This window comes from Salmo salar, chromosome 10, assembly GCF_965601325.2.
Source record: "Salmo salar chromosome 10, fSalSal1, whole genome shotgun sequence".
Taxonomy (NCBI): domain Eukaryota; kingdom Metazoa; phylum Chordata; class Actinopteri; order Salmoniformes; family Salmonidae; genus Salmo; species Salmo salar.
In genome coordinates, this window is record NC_138300.1 from 110,323,559 (window position 1) to 110,341,697 (window position 18,139).

Here is an 18,139-nt window from a genome sequence, read left to right on the forward strand (position 1 = left end):
CTCAGCCATGAAGTACTTGGGTTGGTACCGTTCATTTGGAGCGCTGCTCTGCTGCCACACTGGAAAAATTAAGAAAAGTGAAACACTGGATTCTTGAGTGAGCTTTGTATGAATTGCATGATTCGTTGAGAGAGTGGAGAGAGAGGCTTGATTTGACCCTGGAGTTGACTGTTGAAGTGATGGAATGTTGTCCTGAGGCAGCCCCAGCCAGGGGTCTATGTCTGTGTCTACCATGGCAGCCAGGAGGGAGAGAAAGGCCAGGTCCTGACTGAATCGAACAGAAATAGCTCATCTGCATGTTAAAGGCTGTGGATGTCATGGAGATGCCAAGGCTCCTCACCAAACACACTGTGTGTATGTGTGTGTGTGGTGGATGCCTGGAGAGGCCTTTCTCCCTTCTTCCATCACCCTGAGGAAATATAAAGCAGTCGCCACAGGAGGAGCGGTCAGTGCTGGGGTAGGTGTGTCAGCGCTGGGGTAGGTGTGGCAGCGCTGGGGTAGGTGTGGCAGCGCTGGGGTAGGTGTGGCAGCGCTGGGGTAGGACAGGACTTATCCCGGACAGGACTTATCCCGGACTTATCCCGGACAGGACTTGTCCCGGACAGGACTTGTCCCGTACAGGACTTGTCCCGGACAGGACTTGTCCCGGACAGGACTTATCAAAGTGTCAAGGAGTTGGAGCAACTAGTAAGGACTACATGGAGAGAGAAGACGTGCTTCCTCACAGAAGTGGTGAGGGTGTTGGTAAGAGTGGCAGCAACAATGACTCCTCATCCAGACGAGACAGGAGCAGAACCAGGCTGTCTCTGGGCTGCATTACCCTGGGAGGCTCCAGCCAGCACAACCAGCCACCCTGTCACATCCCCAACAGACCAATCCCAGACTAAACTAGACGGCATGCCAGTGAGCCAAATACCTGGAGAGACCAGGAAGTGGGCATAAAGAGTGCTGTGACCTTGAGACAGACTGCCAGGAGGTCAGAGGTCAGAGCTGGGAGGAGAACTATGTGGAGGTGTCCAGTAAGAGGCGGAGCCGGCTGTACCAGGTGCACCTGCAGCAGACTTGTGTCTGGGATCTCTCAACTCAACGAGGAGATCCTCCTCACTATGCTGGACATATATGAGAAACATGACAGTAAGTGTGTGTGTGTGTGTGTGTGTGTGTGCGTGTGGGGGGGGGGGGGGGGGGGTTGCCCCCCATTGCCCTCCATTGCCCTCTGCCTGTGGTCTTCAGCGCTGCTTACCTTTTAACTTCTAGACGCGGCTTCATTCACTAGCAGAACAATATGTTTGTTAATGCTCTCAAAGCATTCAGAGCATGTTCCCTTTTTTCTGCTTGCTAAACATTCTGTCAGCTCTCTTCGTTACATTCGCAAAAGTTATACAAACCCTCCATCAAAGGGCTGCTGTTAAAGCAGAGCTGCCTGTAAGGATTTAGTGGCGTTATAAAGGGTTGGTTTAGCCCTGTGAATTGGCTTGTTTGGGCTCCCTCCAAGCCCCCCTGGAATGCCTTGACTGGGAGTGCCTTGACCGGGAGTGCCTTGATGGGGGAGGGGGCAAATACATTCGAATTTGCCCTGCAAAACCCTTCACTCACCTACGGCTCATTTTAATTTGGAAAAAGGCTTTGGGTGAATTAGTGGGCTGAGCTTTTCTCCTTCCCGACACTGTCCTGTACAGCACCAGGATGGAAAACCCTGTTCTGATTGATGTGAAGGACTTTTTCAGTGTTTCCTTTCCTGAAAAGCATCCAGAATTCCTATGGAGTTTTTTGTACAAATGTTTTTTCTGGTTTGGGCTTTGATTGGCTACAGTACGTTATCTAACGTTAAGGGCCCTTTTGTTGTGAATGGTCTGTTTCAAGTGTTAATGGATATCTTTGCAGGAAATATGCACATTTCTGAGGATGTACTTACTCACAAGCCTGTGCCATGTGTGTTTGACGTGGCAGCTGTTTCAGGTGGACTGTCTCTAACAGACACCCGTCCCCTACTCCTAGGTGAAGACCCCGAGGCCAGGCGGTTGCGGACGGTGAAGGACATTGCAGATCTGAGGCAGAACCTGGAGGAGACCATGTCCAGCCTGAGGGGAACACAGATTAGCCACGGGTATGTCCTTGGCCTTGCTTCTGCACTATCTCTCTCTGTGTGTGTGTGTGTGTGTGTGTGTGTGTGTGTATGTGTGTGTGTGTGTGTGTGTGTGTGTGTGTGTGTGTGTGTGTGTGTGTGTGTGTGTGTGTGTGTGTGTGTGTGTGTGTGTGTGTGTGTGTGTGTGTATTCATTTGTATTGCTCTAATGGAAGGAGAGGTTACTTTCAGTGGTTTGGCTCAGCAATTCCCAAACATGATTACATACTTACTTTGCAAAGTGCCCTCCGCAGAGGATTCAATGTTATGGCTGTTCCTGACTATCTCAGTAATGCATCAGTGATCTAGTAACAAGGGCAAAAGAACACCAAGGTGAAATTTAAACATGACAGTCATTTTGATCGATGTGGGAAAGAAGCATTCAAAATGAGGACCATTATTTTCTGGCATGTGAACCATTTGGATTCCAGCTTGTCTACATGACAGAGTCTGGCTTGGTGTCTAAAGGCTTTAGCCTGATTGACAGCAGGACTGGTAGATCAGATGTTGATGTGGAGACATCCCTCTTTTATCTCTGGCCTGATGAATCAGATGTGTTGCCCAGTTGCCTCGTCCTGAGCCCAGCCATGAAATCAGCTTGGAGGGGTTGAGTGGACCCCTGTGGTCAGCCAGCACGAGGTTAAAAGTTGCTTTTGTCTCCGAAGTCGATAAAAGGGGAGAAAAAACATGAAGAGCACTCCTGGTGGGCTATTCTACAATGCCCAATGGATTTCTACTCTCTTTAGCGTCATATCGAAGTGAATCATGCAATTCAACTAGTAGGATTGTTCAGTCAGAACAACATTTTTAATTGTAGATAAGTTGCCCTCTAAAGTGCATGTAAATGCAGTCAACTTTTCACGCTGGACTGGCTCATCTCTTAGACTCTTTCTCTTGCATGGTAAGTACTCTCCATCCCTTACATATATTGTTTAGCACATTGAATGTGTTGCTATGTAGTTCAGTGTTCTGATCTGTAGTTTGTTGTCTCAGTGAGAGGGAGTGTAGTTCAGTGTTCTGATCTGCAGTTTGTTGTCTCAGTGAGAAGGAGTGTAGTTCAGTGTTCTGATCTGTAGTTTGTTGTCTCAGTGAGAGGGAGTGTAGTTCAGTGTTCTGATCTGTAGTTTGTTGTCTCAGTGAGAGGGAGTGTAGTTCAGTGTTCTGATCTGTAGTTTGTTGTCTCAGTGAGAAGGAGTGTAGTTCAGTGTTCTGATCTGTTGTTTGTTGTCTCAGTGAGAAGGAGTAGTGACTCCTGACCCACCCCACCCTACCCTTCCTCGCCCCCCTCTCTCTCACCGTCTCTCTCCCTCTCTCTCTCTCTCTCCCCAGCACCCTAGAGAGCACCTTCGACAGCAGTGTCACCACCGAGATCAGCGGGAGAGGCATGCTCAACCTTTCCCCCCGCCCCAACCCAGCGCTGCCCTGGCGACTGTGCCCCTCCAGCCCACGTCTGCAGGCAGGCGACGCCCCCTCGGTGGGGAATGGGTACGCAGTGGTGATGCGGGGCAGCTCCAGTGGCATGGTGAGCCCAGAGGACGGGCGCTACCTCCGCAGCAGGCAGACACCAGGACAGGAGAGTAACACTATGTGTGACCTGTCAGACAAGATGGAAGAGCTGGAGGGCGTTACCATAGAGACCACAGGGTACATGAGCGATGGGGACGTGCTAGGGAAGAACATCCACATGGACAAAGTCACCAGTGGGTGAGTGCACACAGCATGGCCTATATTACCGTTAAGACAGGTGCTGCATCTAACCCAGAGTGCACAAAATTAAAAAACATCTTCACTGATTTGTTAGTCAAGGGAGACTACTTATGATATGATAGACATATAAGTGAACTCTTTTGTACTTTTGTCTATTCAACTTCCAAAGGGAACCAGGAGAAAGCAGTAGGCCTAACCCTGCTTTGAAGGGACTACTACACCACAGGGATGTGGCGCAATTATTGAATGTCTCACTTTTCAGTTTTCTTGCCAATAGATGGCAGTGTTTCAGTGTCTGGCAGTGCTCTCCGCTGTCTCTCATTTGTCAGTAGTAGCTTAGAGAAAACTCCTGAGTCTGTGACAGCAACAGATGGGAGATCACTTGAGATATCAGACATCATCTTTCATTTGGAACATAGCTTGATAACATGCTGTCTTATTGGAAGTTAGCATGGTTCTTATAGACAGAAATCTATTTTTATATGTGCTTTCACATGCATCATTATTCTGACCATATATCTCTCTTGACACATCCAAACAGACACCCTTATGATATGATCATATATGCCTACTAACAAAGCAGGCAATATTTATTTGCTATCCTGCCTTTTCTGTACATTGCTAACTTATGAAAAGTACTAACTGTTTCAGGCAGTATAAATACAATGTGTACATGAACCACTAGCCTAGGCTGTACTGTCAGGCTTCATTGTCTTGGCTGTGGGTACAACCTTGACATTGAAGCAAAGATACATGGGATTAAGGCAACACAGTACTATTTTCCAGTCATAAATCCTTACGCCTTGATCACACCGACAGCAGCATCATCTGGATATGTGTGCAACAAAAGTTTAACATTCCTTCTGCTACCATTTCTGTCAAGCAGTCTACACATACAGTTTGACGCATACGTTCGATAAATCCAACATATGCACCACACAGAACGCACTGCAACTGCCTCTGCACCCCAATGCTGCAGGGCAAATGCAGCGTTCCATTGGAAATTAATGTTCTTCTGGTGTACTAAAATGCAATGACGCTGTCAGTGTGCTTATGGAGTTTCACAGAGAGCCTACTTGTTTGTTTACCAAAGATTCCCAGTATGAGGTTGGATAGACATGGATTCTCCACAGTTTCTTTCTCGTGGGATTCTGATTGGACTGTGTGTCGATGGGCATGCTTGTTCAGATCAGGCTGAAGTTGAAGAGAGTTTGATTTAAAAATAATCTGGCCTTTGTGCCCTAGAGAGAAAGCAGGTCATGGGAAATATTCTCCTCAGCATTGAGATGACACGAGACAGTGAAAGCTCTCATCATTTACAAAAGTCTCTTCTATTCATATACAACATGCACTCCTAAAGAGAGAAGTCTGGTCCAAGGCTGATTGTAGTCTTCTCCTTTACTGGGCCTCAGAGATTAGGTGGTAACACACCCGTGAACACTCACACACAGTCAACCAGAGGTCTTATTCCAACATTTCTCCACAGAGGTGAATCATGTGACACAGAGCCAACTGCAGGTCAGGATACGTCTGTTGATGATGTGATCACATATGCTGTGTGTTTCATCTCACTAGAATTGGAGCAAATAAGATGTTTATTTTGCCATCATATCAACTGAAATCAATTTTTATTTGTCACACGCGCCAAATACAACAGGTGTAGACCTTACAGTGAAATGCTTACTTACAAGCCCTTAATCAACAATGCAGTTTTAAGAAAAATAAGAGTTATGAAAATATTGACTAAATAAACAAAAGTAAAAAATAAAAGAGTAGCAATAACGAGGCTATATACAGGGGGTACCGGTACAGAGTCAATGTGTGGGGTACAGGTTAGTCAAGGTGTAACGAGTGCGCTGAGAGTCAGGAAGCCAGTTCAGGGAGTGAATACATTTAATAAATAAATGAACGAAACACAAACAGCGCACCGACATGAAACAGAAACAATGACGACTCGGGAAGAAACCAAAGGTCAGGTAATCAAGGAGTTGATGGAGTCCAGGTGAGTGTCATTATGCGCCTAACACTGGTGACAGGTTTGCGCCCTAACGAGCAGCCTGGTGACCTAGAGGCCGGAGAGGGAGCACACGTGACACAAGGTAATTGAGGTAATATGTACATGTAGGTAGGGGTAAAATGATTATGCATAGATAATAAACAGCGAGTAGCAGCAGTGTAAACAAATAATAGTCCATGTAGCCATTTCATTTATTGTTCAGCAGTCTTATGGCTTGGACGGAGAAGTTGTTAAGAAGCTTTTTGGACCTAGACTTGGCACTCCGGTACCTATTGCCGTGCGGTAGCAGAGAGAACAGTTTATGACTAGTGTGGCTGGAGTCTTTGGCAATTTTTAGGGCCTTCCTCTGACACCGATATAGAGGTCCTGGATGACAGGAAGCTTGGCCCCAGTGATGTACTGGGCCGTACGCACTGCCCTCTGTAATGCCTTCCGGTCGGAGGCCGAGCAGTTGCCATTCTAGGCAGTGATGCAACCATTCAGGTTGCTCTCGATTATGCAGCTGTAGAACTTTTTGAGGATCTGGGGACCCATGCTAAATCTTTTCAGTCTCCTGAGGGGGGATAGGTGTTGTCGTGCCCTCTTCACGACTGTCTTGGTGTGTTTATACCATGTTAGTTTGTTGGTGATTTGGACCTCAAGGAACTTGAAGCTCTCAACCTGCTCCACTACAGCCCCGTCGATGAGAATGGGGGCGTGCTCGGCCCTCCTTTTCCTGTAGTCCACAATCATCTCCTTTGTCTTGATCACGTTGAGGGAGAGGTTCTTGTCCTGGCACCATACTGCCAGGTCTCTGACCTCCTCCCTATAGGCTGTCTTGTCATTGTCGGTGATTAGGCCTGTTGTGTCATCGGCAAACTTAATGATGGTGTTGAAGTCGTGCTTGGCCATGCAGTCATGGGTGAACAAAGAGTACAGGAGGGGACTATGCACGCACCCCTGAGGGGCCCCCGTGTTGAGGATCAGCGTGGCAGATGTGTTGTTGCGTACCCTTACCACCTGGGGGCGGCTCATCAGAAAGTCAAGGATCCAGTTGCAGAGAGAGGTGTTTTGTCCCAGGGTCCTTAGCTTAGTGATGAGCTTTGAGGGAACTGTGGCACTACGGCACAGGTTGAAACAGGGACTGGATGCTGGAGAACTTGTATGTTGCTCACTACAATTATCCGTATTATACTATTTTCCTCTAGGAACCGGAAGCAATTGAGAATGACAGTGGAAACATGGTCCTTGTCCTTGTCTTGGTGATATGATAGCACTTTGTTGAAGTTTAGGTTAACCACACTAATCAAAGGGTGTGCGTGAACACAGACATAATAGTAAGTTCACCTGTCAACTCAAGTGGGTTTCACTCTGTTTTGAACCAAACACCTCACGTGATCGAGAGTTCAGTAAACTTATGGGGGCTTGTGATGTTAGTACAAATAAATAGTCAGCTGAGGACCTGCAGACTAACTGGCTCTGCTGTTGTTCAGTAACCAGAGTTAATGGATGGCCCTTTGCAGGCACACAGCTCTGAACCCAAACATTGGCAGAGATTTAAACTGGACCTTCAATTTATTGATTTGATGCCCTATGAAGAGCGAGAGTGACCAACATTAGACCACTTCTATGGCCTTGTGCTATAGTCAGGTGGGTTGTGGTTGCTACTGGGGTATAGTACCATAGACCTGTTTGGAAATGTATTGTTGTGTACTTGGTTTGCTTACATTAGATTTAAAAGAAAATTATTGCTTAATAACTCTGAGCCAGTCAATGAGTCATCTCTTGTGGTGATTCTCATTGCGAAAGGCAATTAATCATAACTCATCTTTTGTTTCCCAATTGGGTGCTGTAGTTGGTTCACAGGAAAGGAATAGGCTAGACTCATTCCTCTGACAAATGTTAGGGCTTCTTACCTGTCTGGCTGGTTAGTCAGCAACTGGTCTGTCCAACTCAGCTTCAATAGCTGCCTATAGATCCAATCAGTCGGCCTCAAAACACTCAAAAGAGTTATCCCTAGTAGGAAATATGGCTGCTATTTAGGGCTTGTGCTTATCAGAGGAAATTCCGGCTATTTGTTAATGTTAGTGCTGCCAGGCTTTGCATGTAATTGGTACTTCCTGATCTCTGAGATGAAAGGTGCTTTGATTAAGGTTGGTGAGTGTCTTCCACTCATCACTCACGATCAAGTAGTAGTGGGTCGTTCCACGAAATTAGTGCCTTTTGCATTCCTTTGATATTTTAAGGAGAAATTGTGCACAAATATTGAAATGTAAAAGCCTATTATATTAAATGATGTACCCTTTAATATAAACCATAGACCATTTCCTGTTGGAAGGTGAACCTTCACCCCAGTCAGAGGTCCTGAGCAGGTTTGGAGCAGGTTTTCATCAAGGATCTCTCTGTACTTTGCTCCGTTCATCTTTCCCTCAACCCTGACTCCCAATCCCTGTCTCTGAAAACATCCCCACAGCATGATGCTGTCACCACCATGCTTCACCGTAGGGATGGCGCAAGGTTTCCTCCAGATGTGACGCTTGGCATTCAGGCCGAAGAGTTCAATCTTGGTTTCATCAGACCAGAGAATCTTGTTTCTCATAGTCTGAGAGTCCTTTAGGTGCCTTTTGGCAAACTCCAACGAGCTGTCATGTGCCTTTTACTGAGGAGTGGCTTCCGTCTGGCCACTCTACCATAATGGCCTGATTGGTGGAGTGCTACAGAGATGGTTGTCCTTCTGGAAGGTTCTCCCATATCCACAGAGGAACTCTGGAACTCTTTCAGAGTGACCATAGGGTTGCTCAGTTTGGACTGGCGGCCAGCTCTAGGATGAGTCTGGGAGGTTCCAAACGTCTTCCATTTAAGAATGATGGAGGCCACTGTGTTCTTTGGGACCTTCAATGCTGCAGAAATGTTTTGGTACCCTTCCCCAGATCTTTGCCTTAACCTGTTGGGGGTAGGGGGCAGTATTGACACGGCCGGATAAAAAACGTACCCGATTTAATCTGGTTACTACTCCTGCCCAGTAACTAGAATATGCATATAATTGCTTTGGATAGAAAACACCCTACAGTTTCTAAAACTGTTTGAATGGTGTCTGTGAGTATAACAGAACTCATATGGCAGGCAAAAACCTGAGAAGATTCTGTACAGGAAGTGGCCTGTCTGACAAGTTGTTGTTCATCTTGGCTCTTTTTATTGAAGACTGAGGATCTTTGCTGTAACGTGACACTTCCTACGGCTCCCATAGGCTCTCAGAGCCCGGGAAAAAGCTGAATGATATCGAGGCAGCCCCAGGCTGAAACACATTTACGCTTTTGGCAAGTGGCCGATCAGAGGACAATGAGCTTAGGCGCGTGCACGAGTCGACCCCGTGCTTTATTTTCTTTCCTCTTTTTACCTAAACGCAGATTCCCGGTCGGAATATTATCGCTTTTTTACGAGAAAAATTGAATAAAAATTGATTTTAAACAGCGGTTGACATGCTTCGAAGTACGGTAATGGAATATTTAGAATTTTTTTGTCACGAAATGCGCCATGCTCGTCACCCTTCTTTACCCTTTCGGATAGTGTCTTGAACGCACGAACAAAACACCACTGTTTGGATATAACAATGGATTATTTGGGAACAAACCAACATTTGTTATTGAAGTAGAAGTCCTGGGAGTGCATTCTGACGAAGAACACCAAAGGTAATAACATTTTTCTTATAGTAAATCTGACTTTGGTGAGTGCTAAACTTGCTGGGTGTCTAAATAGCTAGCCCTGTGATGCTGGGCTATCTACTGAGAATATTGCAAAATGTGCTTTCACCGAAAAGCTATTTTAAAATCGGACATATTGAGTGCATAGAGGAGTTCTGTATCTATAATTCTTAAAACAATTGTTATTCTTTTTGTGAACGTTTATCGTGAGTAAGAATCTTCTCAGGTTTTGGCCTGCCAAATGAGTTCGGTTATACTCACAGACACCATTCAAACAGTTTTAGAAACTTTGGAGTGTTTTCTATCCAAAGCTAATAATTATATGCATATTCTAGTTTCTGGGCAGGAGTAATAATCAGATTAAATCAGGTACGTTTTTTTATCCGGCCGTGAAAATTCTGCCCCCTAGCCATAACAGGTTAACGAGAGTCTTGTCTTTAAAATGCTGTAAAATAGTCATATGTTTGAGAAATTGAAGTAATAGCATTTCTAAGGTATTTGAATAACGCGCCACAGGATTCCACTGGCTGTTACGTAGGTGGGACGATTTCGTCCCGCCGGCCCTAGAGAGGTTAACACAGTCCTGTCTCGGAGCTCTACAGACAATTCCTTCAACCTGGCTTGGTTTATGCTCTGACATGCACTGTCAACTGTGGGACCTTTTATAGACAGGTGTGTGCCTTTCCAAATAAAGTTCAATCAATTTAATTTACCAAAGGTGGACTCCAATCAAGTTGTAGAAACATCTCAAGGATTATCAATGGAAACAGGATGCACCTGAGCTCAATTTCAAGTCTCATATCAAAGAGTCTGAATACATATGTAAATAAGGTATTTATTTTATTTTTAATACATTTGCAAACATTTCTAAAAACCTGTTTTCGCTTTGTCGTAATGGGCTATTGTGTGTAGATTGATGAGTAAAATGTTATCAATTTTAGAATAAGGCTGTAATGTAACAAAATTTGGAAAAAGTCAAGGGGTCTGAATACTTTCCAAATGCACTGTATGGCTCTTTTGTGTGTCACTGTTTGTGAAATCAAATCAAATGTTATTTGTCACATGCGCCGAATACAACAGGTGTAGACATTATAGTGAAATGCTTACTGACAAGCCCTTAACCAACAAGCAGTTTTAAGAAAAATAAGTGTTAAGTAAGAAATAAAAGTAACAAATTGTCAGAAACATTATGTACAAAATAAGTTACAAATAACACGGAAAAACACACACAATAGCACAATTGGTGTCACATCTACTCCCTCTCCTCCCCTCCGGCGTTCAACGTCACCGGTATACTAACCGCCAGTCCTGGGATCCATCATTACGCTCACCTAGGATCCATCATTTCGCACACCTGGGATCCATCATTACGCACACCTGGGATCCATCATTACGCACATCTGGCATCAATCATTACGCGCACCTGCACGCCATCATGAGGCACACCTGGACTCCATTACCTCACTTATTACCTCCTCTATATCTGGCACTCCCTTAGGTTCATTCCCCAGTCAGTATTGATCCTGTGTTTATGCTACGACGCTACTGTTATGTTGTCTTGTTCCATGTTTGTTGTTTTATTAAACATTTCACCTGCACCTGCTTCTCGACTCACAGCATCTTCGTTACAATTGGTTAGGGGACCGTAAAACGGCAGCCATCTCCTCCTGGTCTTGGGGCTTTTAGTGCCTTCAGTTTAGGGTCTGCACCTTTTGATGAAGTTAGTGTGCCAAACCAAGTAATGAATAAAACCAGGACAGGTTAATCAGTGGTCACATTAACCTTTTGCTTTCCTTAAAGCCTGAAATTCATATTTTCAACAATGATGTGTGAGCTGTCATCATCTATACACACCAAATCCATTAATATACATGGTTATACTCTGGTACACACAACACTACAACAATGGTAACATCATCTTTTACACTTTTGGTTTAGAAAACCCCAGGTTAGCTCTCTTAACAGTTAAAGATAGAAAATGCTTTGCTGTAACAATACCATAAATATCTTAGGAAAGTAGTATTACAAGGTTGGGAAGCAGTTTTACATGTTTTATGAGTGGCATTTTAAACAGTGAGACAGTTACCCTTGATTTCCTGTCACACTTTAAGACAAGCTGACACTCCCTGTGTCACCTGGATTAGCATGAAACCGTGCTGGGGATTATGTAAAGTCACAGGGATGATGGTAAAGCTAAGCTTTCAATGGGACTGCCTCAATGAATTTATCTCACCCTAAACTGGTAAGCCTGTGGTGTTGCTCTGGGCTAAAGGTATGACAATAGCCCCCTAAATGGTTAACTGAAAATGGGTAAGTATGGCGAGTTACTTGGTGTTGACTGAGAGCAAATGAGAATGTTTATTTAGCTGCGGAGGCGTGAGTGTCTCGTACGCCCTCCGCATATAATGCTGAGATGATTTTGGCACGTTTTTGTTTTATATGTTGTAATATCTTCAGTCTACAAGCCAGCTTAAAAAAAAAATATCAAATCCCAACCTCTCCAACTGCAGAGATGGTGTGACCATTCTGAACGCCTGTGCCATATTCTTTTATTAGGTTGACAGGATATATTTTGATTGTTTTTTCTTTTTGAACTGTCTTATTTACTCTGACATCACACGCATACTATGTGGAATAACAGCATTAGTGTTAGCAGATGTTTAGGTTAAGACACTAACAAACCCTGACCACTTGTTGTTTATGATATGAACCAAATAAATGTCTCTGGCTCTCACAATGCATTTTCATGATGACATACCTCATGGTTTTTCTATATAGGGGTCAGGAAGTCAGACACATTATCAAAGTAGGTAACAGGATTGTAATGTGTTTGAGGTTGTCAGTGAGGTGGATTAGTACAGCCTGCCATGGTGACGCACAGCAGAGACAGGGACTGGGTCAGAGACAGGGACTGAGACAGGGACTTAGACAGGGACAGAGAAAGAAACAGGGACAGAGAAAGAGACAGGGACTGAGACAGGGACAGAAACAGACAGGGACTGAGACAGGGAAAGAAACAGACAGGGACTGAGACAGGGACTGGGACAGGGACTGAGACAGGGACTGAGACAGGGACTGGGACAGAGACAGGGACAGAGACAGGGACAGGGACAGAAAGTGACAGAGGCTGAGAACAGAGAAGAGAGAAGAGGGCAGACACAGAGATTGAGACAGGTACTGAGACTGTGACTGACAGGCCTGTTGTGTTGTGTGTCTGCAGCTACATGACGGACGGTGGGGTGGGCGTGTACACACGCCGCCTCAACCGCCTGCCGGATGGCATGGCTGTGGTCCGAGAGACACTCCATCGTAACAGTTCCAAGGGCCAAGGGGACGCCACCGACAGGTATGTCACCACCCCTTCCCCTGTCCCCTAACCTCTTGCCTAGTTAAATAAAGGTTAAATAAAACAATTAAAAATAAATAAAACCTCACTCTACCTGCAGTGTCTGGGTCAGGTGAGGCTTCTGTACAGACATCCAATAGGATCAGTCTGGAAGCAACAAAGCTGCCATTGTTGGGAGGCTGACTGAGTCTGAGGAAAACAGAGTGATTGTTTTCCTCAGTGCCACAGGCTATGGACACACACACACATGTACACATAGACACTCTACACACATGTACACATAGACACTTTTCACACATGTTAACATAGACACTCTACACACATGTTAACATAGACACTCTACACACATGTACACATAGACACTCTACACACATGTACACATAGACACTCTACACACGATAACATAGACACTCTACACACATGATAACATAGACACTCTACACACATGATAAAATAGACACTCTACACACATGATAACATAGACACTCTACACATGATAACATAGACACTCTACACACATGATAACATAGACACTACACACATGATAACATACACTCTACACACATGTACACATAGACACTCTACACACATGTACACATAGACACTCTACACACATGTTAACATAGACACTCTACACACATGTACACATAGACACTCTACACACATGATAACATAGACACTCTACACACATGTACACATGTACACATAGACACTCTACACACATGTACACATAGACACTCTACACACGATAACATAGACACTCTACACACATGATAACATAGACACTCTACACATGATAACATAGACACTCTACACACATGTACACATAGACACTCTACACACATGATAACATAGACACTCTACACACATGATAACATAGACACTCTACACACATGTACACATAGACACTCTACACACATGTACACATACACACTCTACACACATGTACACATTGACACTCTACACACATGATAACATAGACACTCTACACACATGTACACATAGACACTCTACACACATGTACACATAGACACTCTACACACATGTACACATAGACACTCTACACACGATAACATAGACACTCTACACACATGTACACATAGACACTCTACACACATGTACACATAGACACTTTTCACACATGTTAACATAGACACTCTACACACATGTTAACATAGACACTCTACACACATGTACACATAGACACTCTACACACATGTACACATAGACAATCTACACACATGATAACATAGACACTCTACACACATGATAACATAGACACTCTACACACATGTACACATAGACACTCTACACACATGTACACATACACACTCTACACACATGTACACATTGACACTCTACACACATGATAACATAGACACTCTACACACATGTACACATAGACACTCTACACACATGTACACATAGACACTCTACACACGATAACATAGACACTCTACACACATGTACACATAGACACTCTACACACATGTACACATAGACACTTTTCACACATGTTAACATAGACACTCTACACACATGTTAACATAGACACTCTACACACATGTACACATAGACACTCTACACACATGTACACATAGACAATCTACACAGATGATAACATAGACACTCTACACACATGATAACATAGACACTACACACATGTACACATAGACACTCTACACACATGTACACATAGACACTTTTCACACATGTTAACATAGACACTCTACACACATGTTAACATAGACACTCTACACACATGTACACATAGACACTCTACACACATGTATACATAGACAATCTACACACATGATAACATAGACACTCTACACACATGATAACATAGACACTCTACACACATGTACACATAGACACTCTACACACATGTACACATACACACTCTACACACATGTACACATTGACACTCTACACACATGATAACATAGACACTCTACACACATGTACACATAGACACTCTACACACATGTACACATAGACACTCTACACACATGTACACATAGACAATCTACACACATGATAACATAGACACTCTACACACATGATAACATAGACACTCTACACACATTTACATTTAAGTCATTTAGCAGACGCTCTTATCCAGAGCGACTTACAAATTGGTGCATTCACCTTATGATATCCAGTGGAACAACCACTTTACAATAGTGCATCTAAATCTTTTGGGGGGGGGGGGGGGGGGTTAGAAGGATTACTTTATCCTATCCTAGGTATTCCTTAAAGAGGTGGGGTTTCAGGTGTCTCCGGAAGGTGGTGATTGACTCCGCTGTCCTGGCGTCGTGAGGGAGCTTGTTCCACCATTGGGGTGCCAGAGCAGCGAACAGTTTTGACTGGGCTGAGCGGGAACTGTGCTTCCTCAGAGGTAGGGAGGCGAGCAGGCCAGAGGTGGATGAACGCAGTGCCCTTGTTTGGGTGTAGGGCCTGATCAGAGCCTGAAGGTACGGAGGTGCCGTTCCCTTCACAGCTCCGTAGGCAAGCACCATGGTCTTGTAGCGGATGCGAGCTTCAATTGGAAGCCAGTGGAGAGAGCGGAGGAGCGGGGTGACGTGAGAGAACTTGGGAAGGTTGAACACCAGACGGGCTGCGGCGTTCTGGATGAGTTGTAGGGGTTTAATGGCACAGGCAGGGAGCCCAGCCAACAGCGAGTTGCAGTAATCCAGACGGGAGATGACAAGTGCCTGGATTAGGACCTGCGCCGCTTCCTGTGTGAGGCAGGGTTGTACTCTGCGAATGTTGTAGAGCATGAACCTACAGGATCGGGTCACCGCCTTGATGTTAGTGGAGAACGACAGGGTGTTGTCCAGGGTCACGCCAAGGTTCTTAGCACTCTGGGAGGAGGACACAAGGGAGTTGTCAACCGTGATGGCGAGATCATGGAACGGGCAGTCCTTCCCCGGGAGGAAGAGCAGCTCCGTCTTGCCGAGGTTCAGCTTGAGGTGGTGATCCGTCATCCACACTGATATGTCTGCCAGACATGCAGAGATGCAATTTGCCACCTGGTTATCAGAAGAGGGAAAGGAGAAGATTAATTGTGTGTTATCTGCATAGCAATGATAGGAGAGACCATGTGAGGATATGACAGAGCCAAGTGACTTGGTGTATAGCGAGAATAGGAGAGGGCCTAGAACAGAGCCCTGGGGGACACCAGTGGTGAGAGCACGTGGTGTGGAGACAGATTCTCGCCACGCCACCTGGTAGGAGCGACCTGTCAGGTAGGACGCAATCCAAGCGTGGGCCGCGCCGGAGATGCCCAACTTGGAGAGGGTGGAGAGGAGGATCTGATGGTTCACAGTATCAAAGGCAGCAGATAGGTCTAGAAGGATGAGAGCAGAGGAGAGAGAGTTAGCTTTAGCGGTGCGGAGAGCCTCCGTGACACAGAGAAGAGCAGTCTCAGTTGAATGACCAGTCTTGAAACCTGACTGATTTGGATCAAGAAGGTCATTCTGAGAGAGATAGCAGGAGAGCTGGCCAAGGACGACACGTTCAAGAGTTTTGGAGAGAAAAGAAAGAAGGGATACTGGTCTGTAGTTGTTGACATCGGAGGGATGGAGTGTAGGTTTTTTCAGAAGGGGTGCAACTCTCGCTCTCTTGAAGACGGAAGGAACGTAGCCAGCGGTCAAGGATGAATTGATGAGCGAGGTGAGGTAAGGGAGAAGGTCTCCGGAAATGGTCTGGAGAAGAGAGGAGGGGATAGGGTCAAGCGGGCAGGTTGTTGGGCGGCCGGCTGTCACAAGACGCGAGATTTCATCTGGAGAGAGAGGGGAGAAAGAGGTCAAAGCACAGGGTAGGGCAGTGTGAGCAGGACCAGCGGTGTCGTTTGACTTAGCAAATGAGGATCGGATGTCGTCGACCTTCTTTTCAAAATGGTTGACGAAGTCATCCGCAGAGAGGGAGGAGGGGGGGGGAGGGGAGGAGGATTCAGGAGGGAGGAGAAGGTGGCAAAGAGCTTCCTAGGGTTAGAGGCAGATGCTTGGAATTTAGAGTGGTAGAAAGTGGCTTTAGCAGCAGAGACAGAAGAGGAAAATGTAGAGAGGAGGGAGTGAAAGGATGCCAGGTCCGCAGGGAGGCGAGTTTTCCTCCATTTCCGCTCAGCTGCCCGGAGCCCTGTTCTGTGAGCTCGCAATGAGTCGTCGAGCCATGGAGCAGGAGGGGAGGACCGAGCCGGCCTGGAGGATAGGGGACATAGAGAATCAAAGGATGCAGAAAGGGAGGAGAGGAGGGTTGAGGAGGCAGAATCAGGGGATAGGTTGGAGAAGTTTTGAGTAGAGGGAAGAGATGATAGGATGGAAGAGGAGAGAGTAGCGGGAGAGAGAGAGCGAAGGTTGGGACGGCGCGATACCATCCGAGTAGGGGCAGAGTGAGAAGTGTTGGATGAGAGCGAGAGGGAGAAGGATACAAGGTAGTGGTCGGAGACTTGGAGGGGAGTTGCAATGAGATTAGTGGAAGAACAGCATCTAGTAAAGATGAGGTCAAGCGTATTGCCTGCCTTGGGATTATGGGGGGAAGGTGAGAGGGTGAGGTCAAAAGAGGAGAGGAGTGGAAAGAAGGAGGCAGAGAGGAATGAGTCAAAGGTAGACGTGGGGAGGTTAAAGTCACCCAGAACTGTGAGAGGTGAGCCATCCTCAGGAAAGGAACTTATCAAGATGTCAAGCTCATTGATGAACTCTCCAAGGGAACCTGGAGGGCGATAAATGATAAGGATGTTAAGCTTGAAAGGGCTGGTAACTGTGACAGCATGGAATTCAAATGAGGAGATAGACAGATGGGTCAGGGGAGAAAGAGAGAATGTCCACTTGGGAGAGATGAGGATTCCAGTGCCACCACCCCGCTGGCCAGATGCTCTCGGGGTATGCGAGAACACGTGGGCAGACGAGGACAGAGCAGTAGGAGTAGCAGTGTTATCTGTGGTAATCCATGTTTCCGTCAGCGCCAAGAAGTCGAGGGACTGGAGGGCAGCATAGGCTGAGATGAACTCTGCCTTGTTGGCCGCAGACCGGCAGTTCCAGAGGCTGCCAGAGACCTGGAACTCCACGTGGGTTGTGCCCGCTGGGACCACCAGGTTAGAGTGGCAGCGGCCACGCGGTGTGAAGCGTTTGTGTGGCCTGTGCAGAGGGGAGAGAACAGGGATAGACAGACACATAGTTGACAGGCTACAGAAGAGGCTACGCTAATGCAAAGGAGGTTGGAATGACATGTGGACTACACGTCTCGAATGTTCAGAAAGTT

The 18,139-nt window shown here is 45.9% G+C and overlaps 1 protein-coding gene across 3 annotated transcripts in view; it reads left to right on the forward strand.

The window, feature by feature from the left end:
• nav2b (neuron navigator 2b) overlaps window positions 1–18,139 on the forward strand; it is a 94,478-nt gene that overhangs the window by 16,103 nt on the left and 60,236 nt on the right. For all 3 annotated transcript variants that reach the window (XM_045688407.2, XM_045688408.2, XM_082957371.1), the window contains exons 4-6: window positions 1,999–2,107; window positions 3,454–3,828; window positions 12,749–12,874. In XM_045688407.2, coding sequence (XP_045544363.2) covers window positions 1,999–2,107; window positions 3,454–3,828; window positions 12,749–12,874 — 610 coding nt within the window. The remainder of the gene's footprint in view (window positions 1–1,998; window positions 2,108–3,453; window positions 3,829–12,748; window positions 12,875–18,139) is intronic.